This window comes from Ambystoma mexicanum, chromosome 12, assembly GCF_040938575.1.
Source record: "Ambystoma mexicanum isolate Mex_15411 chromosome 12, UKY_AmexF1_1, whole genome shotgun sequence".
NCBI lineage: Eukaryota > Metazoa > Chordata > Amphibia > Caudata > Ambystomatidae > Ambystoma > Ambystoma mexicanum.
Window position 1 is genome coordinate 64,971,033 of NC_090936.1, and position 24,251 is coordinate 64,995,283.

The 24,251-nt window shown below is 48.2% G+C and overlaps 1 protein-coding gene across 6 annotated transcripts in view; it reads right to left on the minus strand.

Moving 5' to 3' along the window:
* ATP2B1 (ATPase plasma membrane Ca2+ transporting 1) overlaps positions 1–24,251 on the minus strand; it is a 551,789-nt gene that overhangs the window by 252,938 nt on the left and 274,600 nt on the right. For all 6 annotated transcript variants that reach the window (XM_069628007.1, XM_069628002.1, XM_069628005.1 and 3 more), the window contains exon 5: positions 23,603–23,728. In XM_069628007.1, coding sequence (XP_069484108.1) covers positions 23,603–23,728 — 126 coding nt within the window. The remainder of the gene's footprint in view (positions 1–23,602; positions 23,729–24,251) is intronic.

Sequence of the window (24,251 nt, forward strand, 5' to 3'; positions counted from 1 at the left end):
AAGACCGATCTGAGTTTGATCAAGCAGGACGATATCCAATTTATCTTAATTTTTCCAATCTTTGGGCTAGCCAAGGCCGATTCTACCAACCACTTTACTAGGTCAGATAGGTAGAGGTTGAAAGCAACGGTACAGCCTAGTCTCACACCCCCCGCCCCACCTGTTCTAATTGTACTAGAAAGCTTCCCAGATCCAGCTAGTCTAATTTGCAATTCAGACTTGTTGTGTAATTCAATTATTATAGCAAGCAGATTTTCACGGAGACCCCAACTCCTTACCCACAGAAGTTCTCTATTGACTGTATCAAATGCTTGGGATAAGTCAATCCAAGCCACACACACCAGCAGCTCTCCTTTACAAACTGACTCGTGGTCAAGACTAACCTATTTAATGAGGTTGTGTCATGATCACTGCTTCCAAGGGGCTAGGACCAGCCCAACGTCCTTGGAAGCAGGCCTCTAACCTTCATCCTAGGCACCAGCCGGTCCCCATTGGGACCTTTTGGACCTTGTCCTGGCGCCGGTGGCACCAGGCTCATCAAAATCACTGGTCCCGGCACTGGAAGCGCCGGGCTCATAACATGTATAAAGATGCTTGGGTGGACTTACCTGCAGCAGACCATGCTGCTTACTTACCAGCCATATGGGAATCCTCTACGAGCCGGGACTAGTTTCTTACCTGGGTGGGGCAGGCTCCACTCCCTGGATACAACACTGGAACTCTTCTAGAACAGGAACTCTTTTCTTTCCTGGGCGAGGCAGTGGAGGAAGACGCCTCATCACTCCAAGGCTATTTAAACCACACCCGATTGATGCAACGTGCTTCGCGTTATTCTGCATCTGCAGCAGAACGCTCACCGTGTCGGTTCCAGTCTTCATTCTTCCGATCCTGAACCTGTGAGAACAAAAGCTTACCTTTCTTGTATCCAGCCTTCAGAAGCACCTGCAAAGACAAAGAAACAACAGGTTAGCACAGCAACCTTCACTCGCAGCGCTTTCCTCACCTGATTCATCGGCAGTTACCAACTCTTCGCGCTGCTCCTCCGCCATTATAAAAGCCTGTGAAGACAAAAGCATAATTATTCCTGTGGGGAATTTACTTACCGGCACCCCTCGAATTCCGGTTTTCTTCAACGCTGCATTCCTGCACCTGAAAGAGAAAAGGAGAGACATTAGGCAGGCTATTTACTCACGCGCCATCGCGCCCTCCACAATTACGCGCCTGCAAATACCCCGGCGTTTTCCAGAGTCTCTTCAGCATCCGAACTCATACCTGCAAAAGAAAAGAGACAGTTGGAGTGCATTTCGAAAGCAGGCAACAGGCACTTACTTACGCACTCCCAAGCGCTTCATTCCTATGCGCTGGCTCAAACTCCGGCTCTCTTCAAACCACCATCTTCCGCCTCAAGAGCCCTGCAAGACAAAAGGCACCATTTGAAAAGAACATTATACAGAGCCTTATTCCATACTAACGTGCCCACGCACCTAAAGACTGTAAGGACATTCAAGGTGCCCGGAAACTCACCGTTCGTGCAGTTAACGACGGTTAGCAATCCTCTGAAGTCAAGAGGCCTACGTTTCAACCCAGTGAAGGAACTGGTAACGGCACCCTGCACCAGACGCAGATGGAGAGTCCAGCATTCACCTATCTAAGGTGAGCACGTTGACCTTGGGGCTCCACGGAAAAGTGAGAGGGGGAGAGAGAGAGACACACGACAATCCCAGGTCATTAACCCCATATTCTTTCACCTGCAGACATCTTACTCTTCGAGTTAGACACACAGTGCGAAGAGGCCCAGCCCCGGAAGCCAATCGAGTCCTGCACTTCACTTTTCAAGATACAGTTACCACCCTGCCAAGACCAGCGCCTCCGTGGGAATCAGGTGAGCGTTACAGGTTGAGAGACCTCTGCAAAAGCCAGTCTGATATTTCAAAAGAATACCCTTTGCTTTTGCCCACTTTCCAAAATCTTTGAGAACCAAGCACGCAAATATTTGTCCATCGGCAAAAGACAGAGATAATTGAAGGGGACCAAACTGTCTCCTTTTTTATAGCAGAGATAATTAAAGGCCTTCTCCACGACTCTGGTGTTTGTTTGGCGGTTATTATCCTAGTGAACAGAGCAGCCTGCAAATGTGACCAACAATCAGGGTCAGATTTTAGAAATCTGGTTGCTCAATCCATTAGGGTGAGCCACTCTAGATGCTGAGGATTTTTTTTTATCAGCGCTCTTATCTCGTCTAGCAAGACATTTAGTCCAAGTTACTGAATTGATGGAAGAGGCCTTCATGGGTTTTGATGTTCCATAAAGTTTTAGAAAATGGTCTACCCATATTGATTCTTCTATCACCCCATCCTGTATCATATTTGGAGGGACTTCCATCGAATTGATTATAGCCCAAACATTACTTGAGTTTCTCAAAGCAATTGCTTTCAACATCAATTGGCCATCTTGTTGTAGTCAATGATACTTGTGAGACACAGACCAATTCCTATAATTATTTTTTAAAATTCTAACCTCCCTCGGGCTTGTCATTGATTTACCAGGTTACGCACCGTAGTGACCACCTTACTCCTAGTCCATAGTCCCCTTTCCTCCATACTTGTGGGACATCTCTCCGTCCTGTGGGACGGGACCGGAGCACTTTGTAAAAAGCATCCACATTTTTTTCAAAAAGGTGTCCCTCCTCTCTTTCCTGCGTGGGGCCCGGCACACGGCCATAACCCGGCCACCTTGGCTCCGCCCCGCGCATCGCCCATCAGTCCTTTTCTATCGCGGGGTCACAGACCCATTAGCAATAACAGAGGAACCTTATTAGAGGGGACGGCGGGCGGGAGTATGGAGGAAAGGCGACTATGGACTAGGAGTAAGGTGGTCACTACGGTGAGTAACCTGGTAATACTCCTACGTCCCGTCCCCTTTCCTCCATACTTGTGGGAGATTCCCAAGCACTCCTTACAGGAACTACGGTGGATGGAAATACCCCTTACTGAAACAGGTTCTTCAGCACAGCCTGACCAAACTGAGCGTCAGCTCTAGAGCTCATGTCGAGACAGTAATGCTTACAGAAAGCTGATGGGGAGGCCCAAGTAGCTGCCCTAGCGATGGACTCCCAGGGGACATATTTCTGAAAAGCAACCACGGCTGCCTTGCCCCGCACCAGGCGCGCATGGGTACCTTTAGGAGGTTTCAGCCTTTGGACGGTGAAAGACTCCGTGATGCAGGCGGCAATCCACCTGGAAACAGTTGCCTTAGACGCCGGCTTGCCCTGAGGGTTACCGAAGGTCACAAAGTTGTGAAGAACTCCCAAGCTCGGAAGTCCTGTCCAGGTACAACTTAAGAGCTCTTCGGACATCAAGACAGTGTACAACTCTTTCAGCCTCTGAGGCAGGGTTCGGAAAAAAGACCGGAAGGGAGATCGACTGATTCAGATCGAATTCGGTCACTACCTTCGGTAGGGAAGCCGGGTTTGTCCGAAGGACTACCTTGTCCTTGTGAAAGACCAAGAAAGGATGCTCCCCCGGCAATGCCTGGAGCTCACTCACTCTCCTTGCTGACGTAACGGCAACTTTCCAAGACAAGTACTTGAGGTCCACCGTAGCCATTGGTTCAAAGGGTTTATGGCACAGCACCATCAGAAATACATTTAGGTACCATGGCGGGTGCGGATTATGCACCGGAGGGTAGAGGCGCGTCAAGCCAGCAAAATGCCTCTTCACCACCTGGGTTAGTTAGAGAATAAGAACACAGGTCTGTAGAAAGGTAAGCGGAAACCGCTGAGAGAAGTCCTGCATGACAGAACATGAACCCCTGACTCTGCTGGGGAGGACACGAAGGACAGCACTGTGTCAATCGTGGCCATCCTCGGATCCAACTTCTTCTCCAAACACCAATGACAGAACCTGAGCCATTACTCTTGTATTGAGATCTGGTCGGGGGTATCCTGGCTGCCTGGATAATGCGCATGTTATCCGCAGACAAACTCAGATGCTCTAAAGACTTGAACTCAGGCACCATGCCACCAAGCTGAGCGATTGTGGGGAGGGGTGCCACATCTGTTGTTTCCCTTGGTGAAGAAGATCGGGAGTTACTGGTAACATGATCGGCGGATACGCCGACAGGTGTTGAAGTTCTGAGAACCAAAACCTGGCCGGCCACCACAGAGCTATCAGCAGAAGGGAACAGTTCACAGAGTTCTTCAACTTCCAAATTGCTCGATGAACTAGAGGCAGAGGCGGGAAGGCGTAAGCTCTCATCTTGTGCCATGGAATCTCGAGAGCATCCCCCAGAGAGGAGGCTCTCCGCCCCCCTCTGGAGGCATACTGAGGAAGCTCCTTGTTTACTGCCATAGCGAAGAGGTTCACCTCCGGTGTGCCCCAACGCGAGAAAATCCATGATAGGACCTCCGCCTTCAACTCCCACTCGTAGCTGACCACTGTCTGCCGGCTGAGGGCATCCGCTGTGACATTCAGCTGGCCCGGGATGTGCACTGCAAGTAGCCAGACACCATGATGCACGGCCCACTACCAAATCTGGATGGACAGGTCCACGGGGGGGGGGGGACTTGGTGCCCCCTTGCTTGTTGATGTAATACATTGAAACCACGTTGTCCGTTCTTATGCGGACTACCTTGTTGACAATGAGCGGTCTGAACGCCCTGAGCGCCAGAAAGATCGCCAGAAGCTCCAAATGATTTATGTGCAGGAGCTTGTACTGAGGCGACCAGAGGTCCGAGACCTGAAGAAGATCTAACGCCTCACCCCACCCCACCCCAGAAGGGAGGAGTCCGTCGTGATTGTCACCATGGGGGTTGGGTCCTGAAACCCCGCGCCCACCGACATGTTGCTGAGAGATGACCACCAGTCCAGGTCCACTCTCATGGAACCCGGAATCATTATCCACATGGAATCCGGATCCACTGCCTGACGCCATGAATTCCCAAGAGCCATCTGGGTCCGTCTCATTTTGAGACAAGCTAGAGGAAGAGCCAGTACACACGAGGCCATGAGGCCCAGAAGCCTCTGGAACCACCAGGCCGACATGCTCTCTGACTGCGCAAACATCTGACACGTGGCCAACAGATCCGCCATTCTGTCCCCGGTCAGATACCCTCTGCAGTCGATCGTGTTCCAACGAAAACCCAGGAAGATCAAGTCCTGTGAGACCGTCATGGAGGATTTCCGCCAGTTCACCGACAGCCCAAGATGGAACAGGAGCTGAAGAAGAGACTGGAGGTTGCCCGCTGCTGTCAACGGACAATGGCTGCGTAAGAGCCAGTAGTCCAAATAAGGATACACATGGATACCCTGGAGACGTAGATAGGCCGCAATCACCCACATCTTCGTGAAGACACGCGGCGCCGAGCTGATGCCAAAAGGAAGCACCCGAAACTGGAAGTGCTCCTCTCCCAAAGAGAAGCGGAGGTATCTCCTGTGTGGACTCCAAATCAGGATATGCATGTACGCATCCTGAAGATCCACCACGCTGAGCCAATCGCCCATCTGCAAAGAGGAGCGTATCTGGCCGGGCGTGATCATCTTGAATTTCTCTTGGGGTAGGAAAAGATTTAACTGGGAAAGGTCTAGGATGGTGTGCAGGCCAGCCTGGTTGAGTTTGGGCACCGTAAACAGCCGGGAGTAGAAGCCCTCCCTTCGCTCCCCAAGGGGAACGGGTTCCACAGCTCTGAGGTCCAGATGTTTCTGAACCTCGGCCTTGAGGGAGGGTGAGCCCGACAGCTGAAAAGGAGGGTTGAGGGGTGGGGTAGGGGGTAAAGGTAAGCGGAAGCCCGCTCGAGCGACTGACAAGACCCATCTGTCTTCTGTGAGGGTCTGCCACGCCTCCCAATGAGACGCAATGTGTCCTCCCACCGGGGTCTCGTGCGAGCGCTGAAAACCCTAATTTGGCAGGTTTATCGGTGGCGGTGCCACCTGAACCTGATGAGGAGGCTGAGGAGCGGGGAAAAAACTGTGTGCGTTGTTGTCTACGGCGGTTATTCCCTGCAGGAGTATCCACTCTGCGAGATTTGCAGTCGAGGAAGCCCCTAAAACCAGAGGAGGGTCGACAATGTGACAACGGTCTATGGGATTTGAAAGGAGATTTAACCAGAACCAACAATGATTTAGCCGTCTGAGTCCTATCTTTGGTTTTAGTGAGGTCTACATCAGAGGAAGAATGAAAAAGCTCCTTACCATCGAATGGAAGTTCCAACACCTTGTCTTGCACTTCCTTAGAAAATTTAGTGGCATGCAGCCACGCCTGCTGTGAGGTATCAACCCCGAGCATGAGGCCTCGAGCCGAGGTGTCTACATGATGATCCGCAGCCTCCAGGAGATCCTGGGCCAAGACCTGGCATCGGAAAGGCCTCCTTAGAAATCTTCCAGCTTCTCGACCGGGATGTGCTCCTCAAACTCCGACAGACTTTTCCACATCCGCATGTAAACTCCCGCCAATATCAATTCAGCGTTGGCCTGCCTGAGCTACAAGGCCAAGTTGGCGAAGATTTTCCTCCCGAGGGAGTCGAGGAGCCTGTCCTCCTTCCCCAGAACCTGAGTAGCCGTCGTGGAAGAGGATGCTGCAGGCCTGGACTGCAAGGTGGCCGCAGCCAACACTGTGGAAGAGGGAGGCAGACAAGACGACGGGGCCATCTCTTCCGAAGAATGCAGCCTGTACCTCGCGTCAATCTTTTTATTGACAAAAAGTCCTGAGTGTGGCTTTTCCCAGACTCTTCGGACCTCGGCCAGAACGTCCTTCTGCAGGAACAGGCCGGTACGCTCCAAAGGAGACCGGGTGAACGCCCCAGAAAGCACGCCCTCCTGCGGAGCGGGTGCCTCGGGCACCGGAACATCTAAGAATCTCATGTCCAGTACCCGGTCATGAAAGGCTCTGATAGAGCGGGGAAGGTCCTTGTTGTCCTGATCGCCTTGAGGGTCATCTGACAGGTCAGGATCCTGCTGAGCCGTGTCAGGCACTGCCTTGTCCACTGGGGACAATGGAGGCAAAGGCGGGAGAGCAGGGGCACCACGGGCAAGGGAGGCGCCGGCGGAACCACCGGAGGAACAGGTGGAGCCGGAGGCGCCGGTGGACATATCACCTTGAAAAGCCCTTTGAAATATTCCCTCATGGGATCGGTGCGCATAAGCGATTGAAATTTACCGAAAAAGGTATCCACAGGAGATTGTTTCGGGACCCGAGGAGGCCTCTAATGAGGTTGACAAATCCAGGGACGTAACGGGGAAGGATGCCACACCGGCCCCTCCACCGACGTATCCACATAAATCAAAGGAGCCGCCCCCGCGGGCAACGAAACATTGTGCGGAAGAGGCATCCGGGTGTTATAATCATAAACCGACCGGTAAGGTTGCGCACAAGGGACCTTAGGTTCACCCAAGAGACTGAGCCCTACACCAGAAGCCGATGGCGTAGTTGTAGGTGTAGCACCTAAAATGGCCGCCGTGGTCATGGCGGGAACAGGCGCCATTTTGTCCTCATCTGAGGGGAACTGCGGCACGTTAGGAAGTGAGGCAGGGGTCCCAGTCGATGGATCAGGGGTCTTAATCTTAGCCTTAACATAAGGAAACTCGGCCGAGCCGGTACTATGAGGCCTGGAATGTTTTTGTGACATACCAACCGCCAACTGAGCCTTCGAAGGAAGGACCTCGGCACTGCCGGTAAAAGAAGAACTTTGCTTCTTTTCCCCCTCAACAGATCTGGTGTCACCCCAAGAGCGGGAACGGTGCGCTTTCACCGACAAAGCCTTGACCGGCCTCTCAGAACTGTTGGTAGCTTTAGCCTCTGCACGAGGGACCTAGGACCCAGGCCCAGTAAAAGCCTTTTCTGCACGGGCCTCGAACATCCGTTCGGTAACTACAAGCCCAGCCAAGGCCTCGGGGCGCACCACGGTTTTGATTTTGAGGGAAGCCGACAGAGGCCTCAGAGCAAACTCCGGTACCCCACAACTCAATAGAACTGGGTCTACAAATAGCCCCCACAGGAGGGGCCTCGGAGCATACTCCGGTATTCACAGGCCCCTTACGGAGACCCTCGGAGAAAACTCTGGTAAAATTATTAGGCCCAACGGGCACCTCAGGGCAAACCCCGGTAACAGAGCGATCAACATCCCTCCCGGACCGAGAGGAACCGGGGAAGGTAACCCCGGTCGGGGTGCTCTGAAAAGTAAAGAAGTTACCGGGCGTTTTTTCTTCTCGTCGAACGCCTGAAAATGCAAAGGAGGAGTTTGTTGGAACACCTCCTCCCACTGCTCCAACCGACGTTGAAGTGCCCGGACCGAAAGGGAGTCACAGTAAAAACAGGGGTCCCAACGGCGTTCCGGACCCAAACACTCTAAACAAAGAGGATGGGGCTCCGCCCTCACAAAGCGACGGTGACACGATGAACAATCTGGAAAGTCTAATTTGAAAGACAGACTAGTAAACTAACGCTAGCGAGAGCCAGAGATGAAAAAAGGGAAGAAACTCTTCGAGGATGGAAGTGCGTCCAGCCCCGATCGAGCGGAGAAAGGACTGATGGGCGATGCGGAGCCAAGGTGGGCGGGTTTACGGCCGCGTGCCGGGCCCTGCGCAGGAAAGAGAGGAGGGCCACATTTCTGAAAAAAAATTTGGATGCTTTTTACAAAGTGCTCCGGTCCCGTCCCACAGGACGGAGAGATGTCCCACAAGTATGGAGGAAAGGGGACGGGACGTAGGAGTAATTTGTTGCACCTCCCAAAACTCCTTCGTCATTTCCCTTTTTTTCCCCCCTTATGTAGTCTCATCAAAGCGGGGATTACGGGTGACAATAGTTTGCAGATCCTCCTTACAAGGAGGATTCAGGTCCCTTGGATCACACAATGTTTTTAACTAATTTTCCTTCAGTGAGATGATAGTAAAATTAAGTGATTTAATTTGGACCATACCCCCCCCCCCACCACCCTACAAATTCTGACCACTCTTTTCCTCTCATTGTTAGCAGTCAATTCATATGGGTAGAAATCTTCTCCAGTTTCTACATGTTGAACAAAGACTGCTTCCAAGATCTCATTGTCACTTGGAAGACAATGATGGAGAAGTCAGAGCACCGGTAAAATAAATTTTGAGAGGAATAGATAATCTATTATGGAATGACAATCATCCGTCTTCTAAGTTGGGTTGGTTGAAAGATCCCCCTTTATATTTCCATTCACCATAAGTAGGTCCCAGTCCTTCATAAAGTTATACTAAAGCTTCCCATTGTTTGATGGAAATTTACACAAAGACTTTCCAGGGCCCCTCAATATAATACATTGCGAATTAAGGTCCCCCAAAATAACAAGTTAATGGGAAGGAAAATGAGCAGAAAAGTTTACAAGTAGATTTGATAATTAATGGTGAGAATAAGAGGGTGAACTGGAAGGATTCCAGTAGATATAAACGATTATCCATTTTCCCCTTAAAGTTCCAGTCTCAAATTGAATTTGGGGCTGATTGCCCGAAGCAGAAATGTTAGAGGGAAAAAAGACCTTTTCTCCTCTGAGCATTACCGACTTATCCAAACCTACCCCTCAACCCCACACTTACCTTGTTTTCCGTCTCGCCGTGTCCCTGCAACGTCTGTTCTCTTTCACTTCCGTGATCGGGAACCGGCACTGCAGGGTCCTTTAAAAAATGTGTTTGGTCGGGTCAGCTGCGGAGTTGCCTCCCCCTCAATACCCACTCCCTATACTGTGTAGTATAGTGAGTGGGGGGGCCACCCACGCAGCCCCCTTTTTTGTTCTTGGGATGGCTGCTCACAATATAGTGCGTGATCTGGTCGAACTTTTTGGCCGTTCGGAATTTTCGAGCGGCCGGAAATTGGCAAAATCACGCATTCAGACTTTTTTTTTTAACAGTCATTTTGGCCTAAACGCCAAATTCAGCTTTAACAGCCAGGAGGCCTGGTAGTGAGTTCCTCAGCATCACTGAAGAGACAAAACTGTGTTTCTGCATGCTTATCATAAGGTCCCCCCCTCCCCGCAGAAGGTCTCGCCACCCCCTCTCCCATTGCCAACAGATGGAACACAGAAGCCGTGCACACCAAATCCTGACTTCAACCATGTCTCTTGACAGACAATTAAATCCAAGTGATCGAAAACGTAAGCCCTCCTTAATTCATTACTTAAATACCTGGATCCCCTAGTGTTCCACCCTAATAATTTGATTTTCTTAGTTAGAGCGGCTTCTTAGGTAGACCCAGTTTTAGCAGAATTTGAGAGAATTTCAGGCACCAAGGACCACACATTTCAGTTCAATTCATGTTGTGCGCTCAAATGAGAATTTGTAGCCCATTTTCAACAAGTCTGCCTCGGCTGCCAAGATTGTGTTGGCCCCCAGACATCTTTGAATAGTAGAAAGATCATGCTGCGTTTTAAAGGCTTTCTGTAACGGTCACCTGACTCCCACGGAGGCGCTGGCCTGGTTCGCGCTGCTGTGACCTCTTCTAAGGTGATGCGCAGGGTTCGGAAGACGGACTGGACCGGGCCCGCAAATCTGGCTTGTCTGGCTCGCAGAAGTATCCTTCTGTAGGCGAAAATAGGGGATTAACTGTCTGCGGGGTAATGCAATCGGCCTCCCACTTTCCCCTCTCACCCTCCTCGAAACCCTTCTGTGATTCCTCGTAGCATCTCACCTTAGGGTCTGGAAGAACAAGCTCTCCATCCTGCTTCTGATGCAGGGGCGCGTTGGTATCCAGTTACTTCACTGGATTTTCGGATTGGTGAGAATCAAACTTGGTTGGCTTACAGGTAAGTTTTTTGATAAGAGGTTCCCCTTGTGTCCATGCATTAATGTACTAATGCTAATGTCTTTTTCCCCATAGGGGCCGGGGTACGGAATGCCGGGGAACAGGCATCGACCCGAGATGAGAGGTGAAATCCTTGTAGAAATCAGGTAAGTCTTTAATGAGCTTTTTTTGGTAATGTCTTTTCATTCGCTCATTAACGCTGATGTCTCTTTTTCCCCTTAAGGGCCGGGGTCCGGAAATGCCAGGATGCGGCGCGGACCCGAAATGGAGAGGGAATGAATCAACAGTTAAGTCTTAACATGGAGATTTAGCTTTCCTTATTCCCTTCTCTCTCTCACCTTTTGTTCTGGTCTTTTTCTCCCTAGGCGCTGGGGCGTGACTGCGAATCCGGATGATCGCTGCTGAGCATGGAGGCGCCCTGTAAAGGTGAGTGGAATGCGGCTCTGCAGCGATCGACGCAATGAGCTTTTAAATAAAAGTTTTCCTTTTCAGGATTGTCAGCGAGAGGTCTCCGGGATGCGGTTTTAGCAGGTAAGGACTTTTCCTTCTTCTGTTCTCTTCTTCTCTTCCTTTGCAGGTGATGCTGGCAGGCGTGGCAGAAGTCAGGATGCAGGAGCAGACACGGTGAGCGTCCAGCTGCTAGATGCAGAACAACGCGAAGCACGTGTGGCTGTTCGGGTGGGGTTTAAATAGCCTTGGAAGAAGTTCCAGGTATGTATCCTTCCTCCAATCAGGTATGTATCCTTCCCCGACCACGCCCGGATGGTAAATTAGTCCCACAGGTAAAGTAGTTTCTTTCAGGCCTCAAGGAGGCTGGGATCCTGCAGCCTGGTCTGCATCAGGTAAGTGCACCCAAGCACTCCCATAATGAGCCTGGCGCCTATGGCGCCAGGACTGATGTCTTTTATGAGCCTGGCGCCATAGGCGCCAGGACACTGTCCAAAGGGCCCCTATATGGGGTTGCTGGGTCCTTCCTTGGGGACTGGATGTCCGCTTTCGGGGACGCAGGGCTTGAACCGGCTCCCCGGGAGCGGGCATCATGACACTTTCTTCTGGAGTTTGTGGCTGCCACCCTTTGCAAGAACAATTTCAGAACCATCCTTTGCTGACCACAGAGTTGTTTTTACTGAGCTAAGGTCAAAGGGTCCAAATGGGCAGGCTAACAAACGCACTGAGTTGGCACTTGCTTCGGCAAACCCAACAGGCTCTTGGATGGCTCAGCGAGAGTGACTTTATTTGGCCCCAAGTTGGTGATAGATGGTACAATGAGTTTCTTGTGTGATTTTCTTGTTCACTTGCCGTCTCAAGATTTATACCACCTATATTTTGTGCGTTTGAATTTTTCACATCTTCAAGCGAGCTTCCAGAGTGCACTGTCGCCTCTCGAAGATTTTCCGCCCAATTTACCTGTAAGGAAAATTAGAGCAATCTTCATGGGAGCAAATTTTTTGTCTGTTTGTACTCTCACAGTTATCCCTGTGGTCCCCACTTCAGGGATCATTGGAGTAGTGGCAGATTGGTTCTTTGCTTTCTTAGTCTGTATCTCCAAGACCACCCCCCCGCCCCCCATTGGATCCTTCCATTGCGTTTTCCGCCGCTTTTTAGTTTTCTCATTTGACTTATGAACTGAGTCCCCTGGGTTCCTTTGACAAATATTGTTCCTTCATTGGCAAGGGACTCGTGGTTTCATTTTGTTTGCTAGACTTCTTCCGAAATCTGCACCAGACGCACAAATTCCTCTAATGTTGATGCAGAGAGGGGTGTATAAAATGGCTGGGGCCTCACTTGGATGATTATCCACTCCTAGGGTGCACCTCGTGTGATGCAGACAGTGGCCGCCTAAGATCTCTTCCCCCAGAGTCATACTCGGTACAGTAAGTTCATCCTTAACACCCTCCCGCTGCTTCTGCATAGAATGTAGTTTTTCAAAGTGTTGTTTTGAGTCCATGCAAATCTCTACTTGAGCACTCCCGATGGCATAATTCATTGCGGATTTCAAGGCTACCAGCGTGGCTTCGCTTTCATCCATGCCCTTGGTTAGTTCTTAAAGGATTCATGTATGCTGTTGCACTTCTATTTTTAAGGATTCAAATACTTAAAGCAAGGAGGTCAATACAAAATTTAAAGCAGACAGCTTGGGGACTGAAATCAGTGGGAGCATTGCTCACTTGGGTTTCCTTGTGTTGAGATGCCCGGGTGTTCACCCTTACTCTACTTATTGCTCAATTTTCTGTGCCCACTTTAGTAACCTCTCTTAATGCTGGAATGGCGTTCAGTTCGAAAGGGGAGTCTGGAGAGATTTAGGGGACAGATATGCCATCCCTCTCAGCTCGTCTGCCCTGTGAATTATCACAATGAGTCATATTGAGATTAACCCCCCAATCCCCCCCCCCCCCACCACTCCAATCCGACCTGTGTGACATCATTCAGGCTACGAGACCTTCGAGGGGAAAAATTCAGAGATGGTATTTTTTAGAGTGGTAGTAGTTAGAGTTATAGTGTACTCAGGATTTGTTGTGAATACACCCATCAGCGGTGGATGATTAGGTGTAGAGACAGAAGCGACTTACTCCATTGACAATTGGGTTCCTTGTTCCTGAACCTGTGGGAAACTTGTTATCTACAACAAAGTGGCTTTCCGGAGGAATGAACCTGCAGCAGTCTGTGGTATATGGTTTAAAAATGTATTTTCTTCAGATTAACCACATTTTTACATTACCAGGCAATTTCATCTAATTCGGAAGCCTTTAGATCATCTCCCAGTACAGACTGCACGGATTATATGAGCGGGCCATCTCTTAAAGAGGGTTGGGGAGAAGTGAAGACTGTCCCATTACAGACACAAACAACTAGCTCCTAGAATCGCCACATAGGGATGAATGAGTAGCTCAAAGGCTTTGCCAATCCAACAGTCGCTGCTCAATCAGTTGCTGTTGAAGGCGGCTGTTTGTGCAGACTCGGCGGTTCTAACCTAGCAGCTCAAAGGCTGGAATAGCCTGCAGTCGCTGCTAAGAGCCCGAGATAGTTGAACAAGTTACTTCTTACCTTGTAACGTTCTTTCGATTGGTTGTTCCTCCGACGTATTCCTTAGCTTGATAGATTACATCCCAGCTTGCTGGCTTCATACATTTTTTCAGTAGAGGATGCTGTGTGTCGACGTCCCTCGAGCTGGTGTCACTCGACAGCCTCAGTTTCGACGCCGGCACCATCGTGTGTATAAATAGACTCGCGCAGCGACCGTTGCTCAGTTACGTTTTGAAGCTTGAAATTAGCTGTGCATGAATTGGTTATTGACCTTGAAGGAGTGTAAACTGCAACTACAAGGGAGGTTTTACTGCGGGGATGGATGGGAGGGGCAATCAGGAATACGTCGGAGGAACAAGATGTTGAGGGGGCTCTTTCCCTGCCAATTTGTAACATTCTAGAATGGCTAGAATAATCCATCTTGAAATGGTCTGTTTTGTGATTGGCAATCCTAATTTGTGTCCTGCATAACCTATAAACAGTTGGTCTGCTTGCCTTATCCTAGCAAGTCTGCTGATATAAAAACTCAAGGCACGCCCTGGATCCAGCCTACGTAGCCTCTCTTCCTCTTTCGCTGTATGGGGAGGAGGATAGAATGAAGGTAAGGTTATCTTCTGAGTGATGTAGAATTCAGAGACCACCTTTGGGAGGAAATTAGAAAATGTATGAGGAGGTTTGCAAGATAGAGCTTTTAATTCACTCACTCTACTGGCAGATGTTAGAGCCACTAGTAAGACTGTTTTAAGGGTGAGAAATCTTAATGAACAAGAATGGAGTGGTTCAAAGGGAGTACCCATCAGGAAATTTAAGACTAGATTTAAGTCCCACAAGGGAACTTGAAACGGCTTTGGGGGATAGACATTAGTTAACCCCTTCAGAAATTGAATTACTAGGGGTAATTTGAAATATGATGGCTCCTCTGCAGTGCGCTTAAAGATTGACAGCGCTGCGAGGTAGCCCTTAATCGTACCAACTTGAAGAAGTCTTTGTTGCTGGTCTCCTAGCCAAAGGCAACACCTCCATGACGTCATCCGGGAGGTCCCAATCTTTGTATGTCAAGCTTTCAGAAACCAAGCGTGAAGGTTGAGGGTTCTGAGGTGTGGATATAGAACCTGACCTCCCTTCTGTGAGAGAAGATCCTCCCTTTGCGGAAGATTAATCGGAGGGCAGATGGACATGTCCAGAAGGTCCGAGTACCACGTTCTCCTCGCCCAGTCCGGGGCAATTAGGATCATAGTCTTCCGGAATCTTCTCAAACTCTTGATCATCTGAGGAATGACAGGGATGGAGGAAACGCGTATAGAAGTGGAAACTCCCAGTCTACTACAAACGCGTACCCTAGAGCTCCTCTCAGGGGAAATTCCCTTGAACAAAACTGATCGCACTTCCTGTTGATACTGGTGGCGAACAGATCCACTTGAGGGGTTCCCCAAAGGGCGAAGATCTCTTGAAGGACTTCCTGAGCTAGCTCCCACTCGTGGGAGACTGCTCTGCCTGCTCAGAGCGTCCGCTGTCAAGTTCTTCTCTCTGGCTAAGTGAACTGCCGATAGAGAGATTCCTTCTTGAATTGGCCAAAGCCAGAGCTGCATCGCCTCTCTGCACAGTGGCAGTAATGCTACGCCTCCTCCTTTGTTGAGGTAGTGCATGGCCACTGTGTTGTCTGTCATTATTAGGACATTTTTCCCCTGTACAGATGGCAGAAAAGCCTTGAGCGCTAGTCTGATGGCTCTCAGCTCCAACAGGTTGATATGTAGTCTGCACTCCGATGGAGACCAACGAAAGCTGATGGTCAAGTCGTTGGCATGGGCTCCCCACCCCGTGAGTGAGGCATCTGTGACTACAGTTATCTCCGGCCATGGTTGCCAAAACTGTTCTCCTTTCAAAATGTTCTCCCGACAGGCCCACCACTGAAAGTCTCGAGCCACTCTGTCCGGGACCTGAAGGAGATCTGTCATTCTTCCTGAGAATTGCGACCATTGGGTTCTTAGTGCCCACTTAAGGGATCTCATTCCCAGGCGAGCCTCTGGCACTAGGAAGATGCAGGATGCCATGAGGCCTAGCAACCTCAAAGTCAAAGACTGGAAGACGTTGGGCATTTTGAAACTTGGTGACCATCTGCAGAATATCTTGAGCCCTCACCCCTGGTGGCGAGGCTTTCCCCAGGGAAGTGTCCAGGACCACTCCAATGAACTGGAGTCTCGGTGATGGTATCATCTGTGACTTCTTTAAGTTGAGGGAGAAGCCCAGTTTGCGAAGAAGTGGCAGACATAATCTAGCTGGATCTGAGCTTGTTCCGAAGATACTGCTCTGATCAACCAATCGTCCAGGTAGGGGAAGACGTGGATCCCTTCCCTCCTTAGACTTGCTGCCACTACTGACATTAGCTTGGTGAAGACCCTCGGGCGGAGGTCAGCCCAAATGGCAGAACTCGAAATTGATAGTGAGAGTTGCCAATTGCAAACCTCAGGTATTTCCTGTGTTTGAGATGGATTGGCACACGGAATTAAGCATCATGAAGGTCTAGAGATACCAACCAGTTCTGAAGCTGGAGGGGCTGAAGGATCTGAGAGAGAGAGTTACCATCTTGAACTTGTCCTTCCTGAGGAATTTGTTCAATTCTCGTAAGTCCAAGATGGGTCTCAGTCATCCGTCCTTCTTCGGTACTAGGAAGTAGGGGGGGATACCAACCCTTGTTCCTCTCCGCTGCAGGTACCGGTTCTATGGCACCTTTCTGTAGCAGGTGTAGAATCTCCTGCATAAAGGAGCGGATCTGGAAACTTCAAAGAGTTGTCCCCGGTGGATGACTGAGGGGTGTGTAGAAAAGGCAGGGAGTAACCTTGGCCAACTGTCTCCAATGCCCAAGCATCTGACGTAATAGCCTGCCATTCCGCCAGATGTTGAGTTAACCTGCCCCCTACTGGTGTCTTGTAAGGGGAGACCTCAGAGGGGTTTAGAAGCGGCTGACGCAGATGCCGAGGGTAAAGTGGCACCTGCTGCTGCGGTTTTTGTACCTTTAACCCGTCCACCATGGGTGAATCTTTTCTGGCCCCTTTGAGCTGGCTGTCCTCTGCCTTTTCTGGATGCGGAGTAAAAGCGAAAGGACCTACCCCTCCAGGATGTTCCTGAAGGACGATTCGGGGTCTGTCGTATTGCAGCCCCAAGAGCTTTCGCTGCTGCCTTGGATGTTTGTAACTTCTCCAGGCTGTCATCAGCCTTCTTACCAAATAAAGAAGTGCTGTCAAAGGGCATGTTCAAAAGTCTGGCTTGTACATCTGAAGCAAAACTAGACTTCCGCAACCAAGCAAATCTGCGGATTGTGGTACTTGCCGCCATGGCCTGCTGATACTGTCAGCAGAATCAATGCCTGTTTGAAGGGACTCGCACATTGCATCTTTCCCATCTTTAATGATGTTTAAAAATGCTTCCCTTTCCTCTCCTTCTGGGAGGCAGTCAGCCGCAGATGAAGCACACTCCCAAAGTGTATGTCTGAATCTTGCAAGCGTGCAAGTGGTGTTGAGATTTAAGCGCCATGCTACATTCCGAAAATATTTTTTTTGACATAGCATCAAACCTTTTATCATCCCTGTCCTGTGGAATAATAGGGTATGAAGTTGCTGCCTGTACAACCAAACTCTCTGGAGTTGGATGTTTGCTCAAATATTCAAGATATGTAGCAAATACCCTGTATTTGGCAGATAGTTTCTTGTTAACTGCAGGGATAACCTCAGGAGTTTCCCAATTAGCAGAGATCTTTCTTTGGAGAGCAGTATGAAAAGGAACAACAGGATCTTCGTGTGGACCTTTGACTAAAATGTCAGCCAGGTCATCCTGCTGAAAATAAGGTGATGGTGTAGACCACCCCATTAATTCTATTATTCTAGCCATCAGAACCCTAAAAGGGGTCTCAGCATGCTCCCCAGGATCTGGTTTAGCAAACTCTACTTCTGGGGAAGTATCTAAACCACTTGCCTCATGTAAAGATTCTTGAAGATCTTTTAACCTGTTGTCTTCAGAGATAAATTCCTCTGGTATGGGTGTTGTGGTCCTTTGTAAACCAAAGGGTCTCATGGTCAGAATCCTCCCCTTCCTCATATATAGAGGACAAAGCTCTAAAGTAATCAGACCTAGGATATGGTTTAAAACCCATTTCTAGGGCAGAAGGGGCTAAGTTGGTTGTCACCGGTTGAGAAAACATCGAAGTTGTCGACGTGGAGGTCAAAGGCTTCGACAAACCCGAAAAAGGTGTAAAGAAAAGTCTGGAGAGACCTCGAAGTACTCCAGAGGATCGGAATCCTACTCTGAGTTGTCGAGGTTGTCGATGTCATCCTCGAGGTCATGGTCGAAGTCCTTGACACCTCTACTGTCTGAGATGTGGTGACAGTTTTAGGTCTGTCTTTTATCGGAGTCGACAGTGGCGTCGAAGACGGTGTCGATGCAACAGATTTATGCGTCGACGGACCCTTCGACATAGGCGTCTTAGACGCAGATTTACTGCCTTTACTCGAGGGTTCATGACGCTCTCGGGTAGTTTTGTGTGCGAGTCAGCATTTTGATTTTTCGGGTCTTCACCCAGGGTATCACCTTTAGCCGTCTCCTAGGGGGTCGAGGCCGCTTTCTCGAAGACGCTAAGCATTTTCATACGGAATTCCTCCCACTTAGCTGGAGAACTGTGTTTGGTGGGGTAGGTGACCCTTTCCGGGGAGACAGAAGACGACGAAGAGGGAGATCTACGACACCGCTTCTTTGAGTGTTTCAATCTCAAAGACTGATGGGAACCGCTTCGAGACCTTGAACAGGAATGTTTCCTGTGACAGCGAGGAGACGAATGTCTCAATTCTGCCGAAGAAACTTTCGAGGGAGTAGAAGTTTTAAGAGTCTTACCTATTTCTAGCTTCCCCTTACGCTCCTTCAAGGCTTTTGCCGTCATGGACATACAGTCCTCGCATTCCGAACAGTGATGCTCCGATCCCAGGCACCACAAACAGATCCTGTGATGATCCGTCAATGACATTTTCTTCCCACAATCACGACACTTTTTGAAGCTGGACCGTGGGGTCGACGGTTCGGATGAGGAAGCCATTGAATAAAGAGGTTATCTTCGAAGAATAAATTTAGTCTTCTTGAAGAAAGAACTGAGCAACACGATTCCGTGGCCCACGAAGCCCGTAAAAACAGAAATGAGCAATGGTCGCTGCGCGAGTCTATTTATACACACAATGAAGTCGGCGCCGAGACGGAGGCTGTCGAGGGACACCAGCTCGAGGGACGTCGACGCGCAGCGCCCTCTACTGAAAACATTTCCGAGGCCAGCAAGCTGGGATGTAATCTATCAAGCTAAGGAATACGTCAGAGGACACAATCCCTTCCAAGTGAGCAAATCTGGGCTCCCACAAGAGGTTTTGCTCAGCGGCACAGAATTTACTAAGCATAATTAACTCCCGCCCAACCCTCACACCACTTGGAGCTCCTCAAGTCTTCAAGTATTGAGAGGGATGCATAGAAAGAGGGGGGTTCAGTACCTGAAAACTGGCAAGACCCCTGGACCAGGTCCTAGGGTTCGACTGCAAACCACACTTGTTTACTGCACTCTTCCAGTGGTCTGGAAATCCATGTCAGTGCTTCATGAAGTGTGTGTTTACAAATTGATAAATAGTATATTTTTGTAGAATCTGTGCCTCCATTTCTACTCTTTGGTGTATCACACCAGTTTGTTACTCCTGGGTTTCAGGTACCTCCTAGAAGGTTGGCCTCTGTGGATTGAAGGGAGCTTTGCTGGCCAGCAAGGTCTCATTTGATAAGAATTCTTGTATCACGATCTAGAAAAAGGTCTAGTTTGCAGTTCCAATGTTAGTGGGTGCTATCCATGGGGGTTTATAATGCCAGTGCATAGAAGTCGACCTGCAATGATGTATTCTTTAGTTCTGAATGCCTCCCAACGATGAACTTGTCAGTTAAAGCTTCTCAAAAATATAAGGGGGCCCTGGTTAAACAGTTGAGAGGCAATGTACTATCAAATTCAGGAAATTCCAAAGCTAGCGTGGGGGTGGTGGGGGGCGGGGGGCTGGTAAGGCGGGGGTTTGCAGTTTAGTAAACATTACTGAGCCTTTTTAATTATGGCTATAGTCCGTCACAGCGCTTCAAGCGCTGCCTAGAAGCCAAACCCTGTAAACAGGAAAGGTTACTGCTACATGTGGGGTTGGATACACAAGGGTTATATTACTTGAAAACTCCTTGGACCAACCACTGGTTAATCTAAGACACTAAATTAATTAGTTATTTTAATGCCAGAGAAGCACAGAGACAAAAAAACTAGATTTACCATGTTTTGCTCATATGTATTCTTGAAAAATTAAAACAAATGTAAAAGTACTTAAATTCAGACAATAAAACATCCGTTGGATAGTTTAACACATTGTGTTCATTAAATTCAACTTAAGTATGGGGTTTCAGTTAAAGTTGGGAACACAAATCTAATATAGACATAAACAGACTGTATGTCAACATGACTGATTATGACCAGTGACACTTTTTATGTGCACAAATTGAAGTTTATATATGGAAAATTGTATCCAAAACCTGAAATTCACAAAACGATGTCAAAATAGTGTGACCAAAAAAGAAAGAAACAATATATTAAAGTCAATTGTCTGTTACTAATGATTTATACAATGTAGTCATGTTTGTATAAACAGGATCAATCAGAAAGGAACCAATGTATGTGGCAGTGAATGAATGAAAGCAAAATATTGATCCACTAGTCAATCCTTTGTGCAAATAGACTTTTTTCTCCATCGAGATAGGAACCGCTTCTCGAGGTGGAGTGTACCATACCAATGAATGAAAGCAATATACTGTTCTATTGTTCACTCCTTTGCGAAGGTAGGATAGAAGCCAAACTCTATCATGGAAAGTGACTATAGGAGATGGGATGTGTGAAGGATGCACAGCCGGTCGATGTTTGCTTATTAAGCAACCCTTTGACTGTCCATGACAATGCTATTCCCCCATAAGGCCAGTCGCACCCACTACCCACGCCTGCCTACCCGAAACATTTCCCTGGGACCGCTTTAAGCCAGGGCTGTTCTTTCTGAGCAGACTTCTGAATGGTGATGGATTAATTTCAGCTATAAACACAGTAGTCACTTGATATTTTTCTTTTAATAAGCAGTAAAGGTGTGTTCTTGCTGGTGTTCCTTGCAACAAATTCCATTTTCAACCAAGCAAACTTTCTCTTATATAGATATTAGATGAGCATTTGCCAGCCACTGCCATAACATGCCCAGATAATAGCATAACTTACTATCTTTTTGTCATATGGTAGTACCATATGGTAGTTGTCTCGGGAGGATAGCTTAGGGGCAATGCGCTCGCCTTAGAAGACGTCACAGAGCACCACAGGTTCGATCCCTGGGTGCGCGCTTAGAAACCTCTGGGTATTAAGCGTGTTATAAATATCATGTCATTATGACAGTGCCTGCAAAAGGAATATCGCAAAGCAAAACAAAAGCCACTACTGTATGATTTGCTTGTGTCATCTAAGGCAGTAATCGAAAGCAGAAGTCACCTACTGTAGGGAGGAGTTCATTTATCATTCATTTCAGGGGCGTTGCTAGGGGGGGGCTAAGGGGGCTATAGCCCCTGATCTTTTGGTTGTAGCCCCGGATAGAATCTCAGGAGCTACAGCCAAGAGACTAGCTAGCCCCCAGTCCCAACAGTTCTGACATCAGCTTAGCCCCGGGCCTTTGCCAGAACTAGCAACACCCCTGATTCATTTCACACGCAAGGCTCGACATACCAGAGTGCACCTCATCACTTTTAGAAATAGATACGGGCAACCTCACTCTCTAAACTTCGCAAGGCCACGCATTTTCATGAAGTTGGCCAATCATGGTATTACGTGCCACTAGCTTGGTGTTCTTGACTACAGGCATATTTAAAAGTGTGCTGAAAGAATGTTGCTGGGCTGAAAAGTTGTAGCCGGAGGTCTGCTGCCCCACCCATTGTTTTTTCATTGGCAGCAAAGTACTTGGACCAGAAGAACGAGTCCGGCTGTGTGCCCCGGTTAGTTTCTATTATGAGCATCAGCGGGTCCTTATTTCAGGTTGCAGTTAAAGATCCAACCGGATGAGGATTTTTTGGGATGGGGACAGAATCCACCTGCCCTGCCAACCCACCCCTGTATTCCCTTTTAGGGGTTGAATCTGTACAGTGAGCACATGTTCCTTCTCGCTGTGGCTCCACGTTTAGCAACAGTACTCACATCCACTCAAGAAGTGTCCATTGCCTTCATGCAGGACCAATGGGTCAATTGATACCAATTCCAACCTCATCTCTCTGCGGCACAAGCCAAACTTTTGCTAATCTTGATTTTGCATATTTCCGCAGGCATCTGTCAGATGCTAGTACATAGTGCGAGAGCTTTGGAGCTTGTCGGAGCCACAGTACAGTCACAAGAGGAAATTGTCTTTGCAATGATAGTGGGGTTGTGATGTTGCTAGTCAACTCCATCCCATTACATGTGAAATGCTGGCCAGGTTGGGACACAGACATCAATAGACTCTCAAGACAAAGGCACACAAATGATATGCACCTGAAAAAGTGCCCCGACTTTCAGAACTTCACCTTATTGAGAGCGATGCTATTGCAAATTAATCTAGATCGATTATCAGCCACTGCAGTCGCTGAGTCCTACATGGCACATTTTGGTGAATAAACCAGGTCTGTTCACCTTCCCAAGATACTCATCACCTTCAGTTTGACCTTTGGGGAACCTGAGGAATGCACGACACTCAACCCCGGTCATTTCCTAAGAAGAAACCATTTTAGGAAGGCTATTTAATCTCCTAGAAATTCTCATTCGAAAACTAGTTTTTTCATAGGCACAGATTGGCATTCTGAAGACTCTCGGGGGCTACAAGCCAGCTTCCATCGACTACTGCACAAATTAGCATGATGTTTGCGCATAAAATCTGCCTGACACACCCATGGGTTCCCGACGCTTCAGAGACCAGCCTCTGGCACCTGCAAGTACTCCCCGACACAGACCATAGAAAGAGGATGCTGGATGTTTCGATGTCATTTATAAAATAAGGCAGTGAGAAATATCAACAACACTCGAATTAAAAAAAGAGGGGGAAAAGTCATACAAAAAATGCCTATACAAACAAAAAAACACTGCAAATGAAGGACTAGCATAGCGCTCTTACAAAAGGAATTAAAACTGTGTGGTGCATCTACTGCATGTTAAGAACACCACCAAATAAAGTGCTTCATATTGGGTGTCCAGGTGTACAATAACACAAGAGAATGTAAATGGGTAAGCATGACCTTCCTTAACCACCCATAGGTAAACTGTAGCTGCTACTAGAAATCATTGGAAGAGCGAACGTATTTAGGCGCCTGCTTGCTTGCCACCAATCTAACTTAATCTGTGTATTGTAGTGTGGGGAAACAAATCGAGATGCCGAGTAAGAACATAGGATGTGCAAAGACCTGTTGGGTCACAGACAAAATGGTTCTCTCAAGAGATACAGTAGATATACAAGTGGGCACACGGTATGGGGCTGGTAGTAGCTATGTGTGCATGTGTATGTATTTGTACATCTAATCGGGAAGCTATCTTTAGTGGGCACAGCAAGATGTTCACTGAATGTCAGAAAACACAACAAAACACAACAGCAAATAGTGTATGAAATGTGCGTACTGCATTTAGAAAATGTACAGATACATTTGAAGAAGGTTCCTGAACATAAATATTGCAATGGTTGTTCTGTCCAGGACTTCAATTACCGGAACCTTAGGGTGTAAAATAAAGGAAGGCGCCTACCTGACAACAACATAGGATCTTTTTCTGGAGTTTTTTTCACATGGTCCGATTCTCCAGTGAGGGAACTTTCATCAATTTTCAGATCGTTTCCTTGAATAAGTACTCCATCCGCTGGTAATAAATCACCTGAAATATAAAGTGCATTAACCATGAAGTACAAATCAGGAAAATACCCCTGCATCACCACACGCGGAATTCTACTGGCCTATTGAAGAAAATATTTGGGCCCGAGCCTCTCTTGCTCTGCCAATCGGTGCCTTATCTGTAAGACTGATTCTCCAGTTTGGTATCACTCATGTCCCTGCAGTCTATCGAAGAGAGACTCCCACCCAGGCCATCAGTGCCTTGGAAAGGAACAAATCTAAAACAGGTCTGTCATTTGAAGTGCTGCTTCATCTTGCTAATTTTAGTGTCACAAATTGTATTTTAACCAAGTGAAAACAGTGCCGTCAAACACCCAAAATCACAGTTCTCCCACTTCATCTAATTCAATAGGACAAACAGGTCTGTCATTTTACAATAGCAGATCATAGCATTCTGATTTGTACAGCACCTACTTACAGCAAGTGTTAGTCAGTGTGTAGAAACAGAACGGAGTAAATCAGTTTCAGAAAAAGCGTGAGTATACAAATCATAAAGTACAGAATAC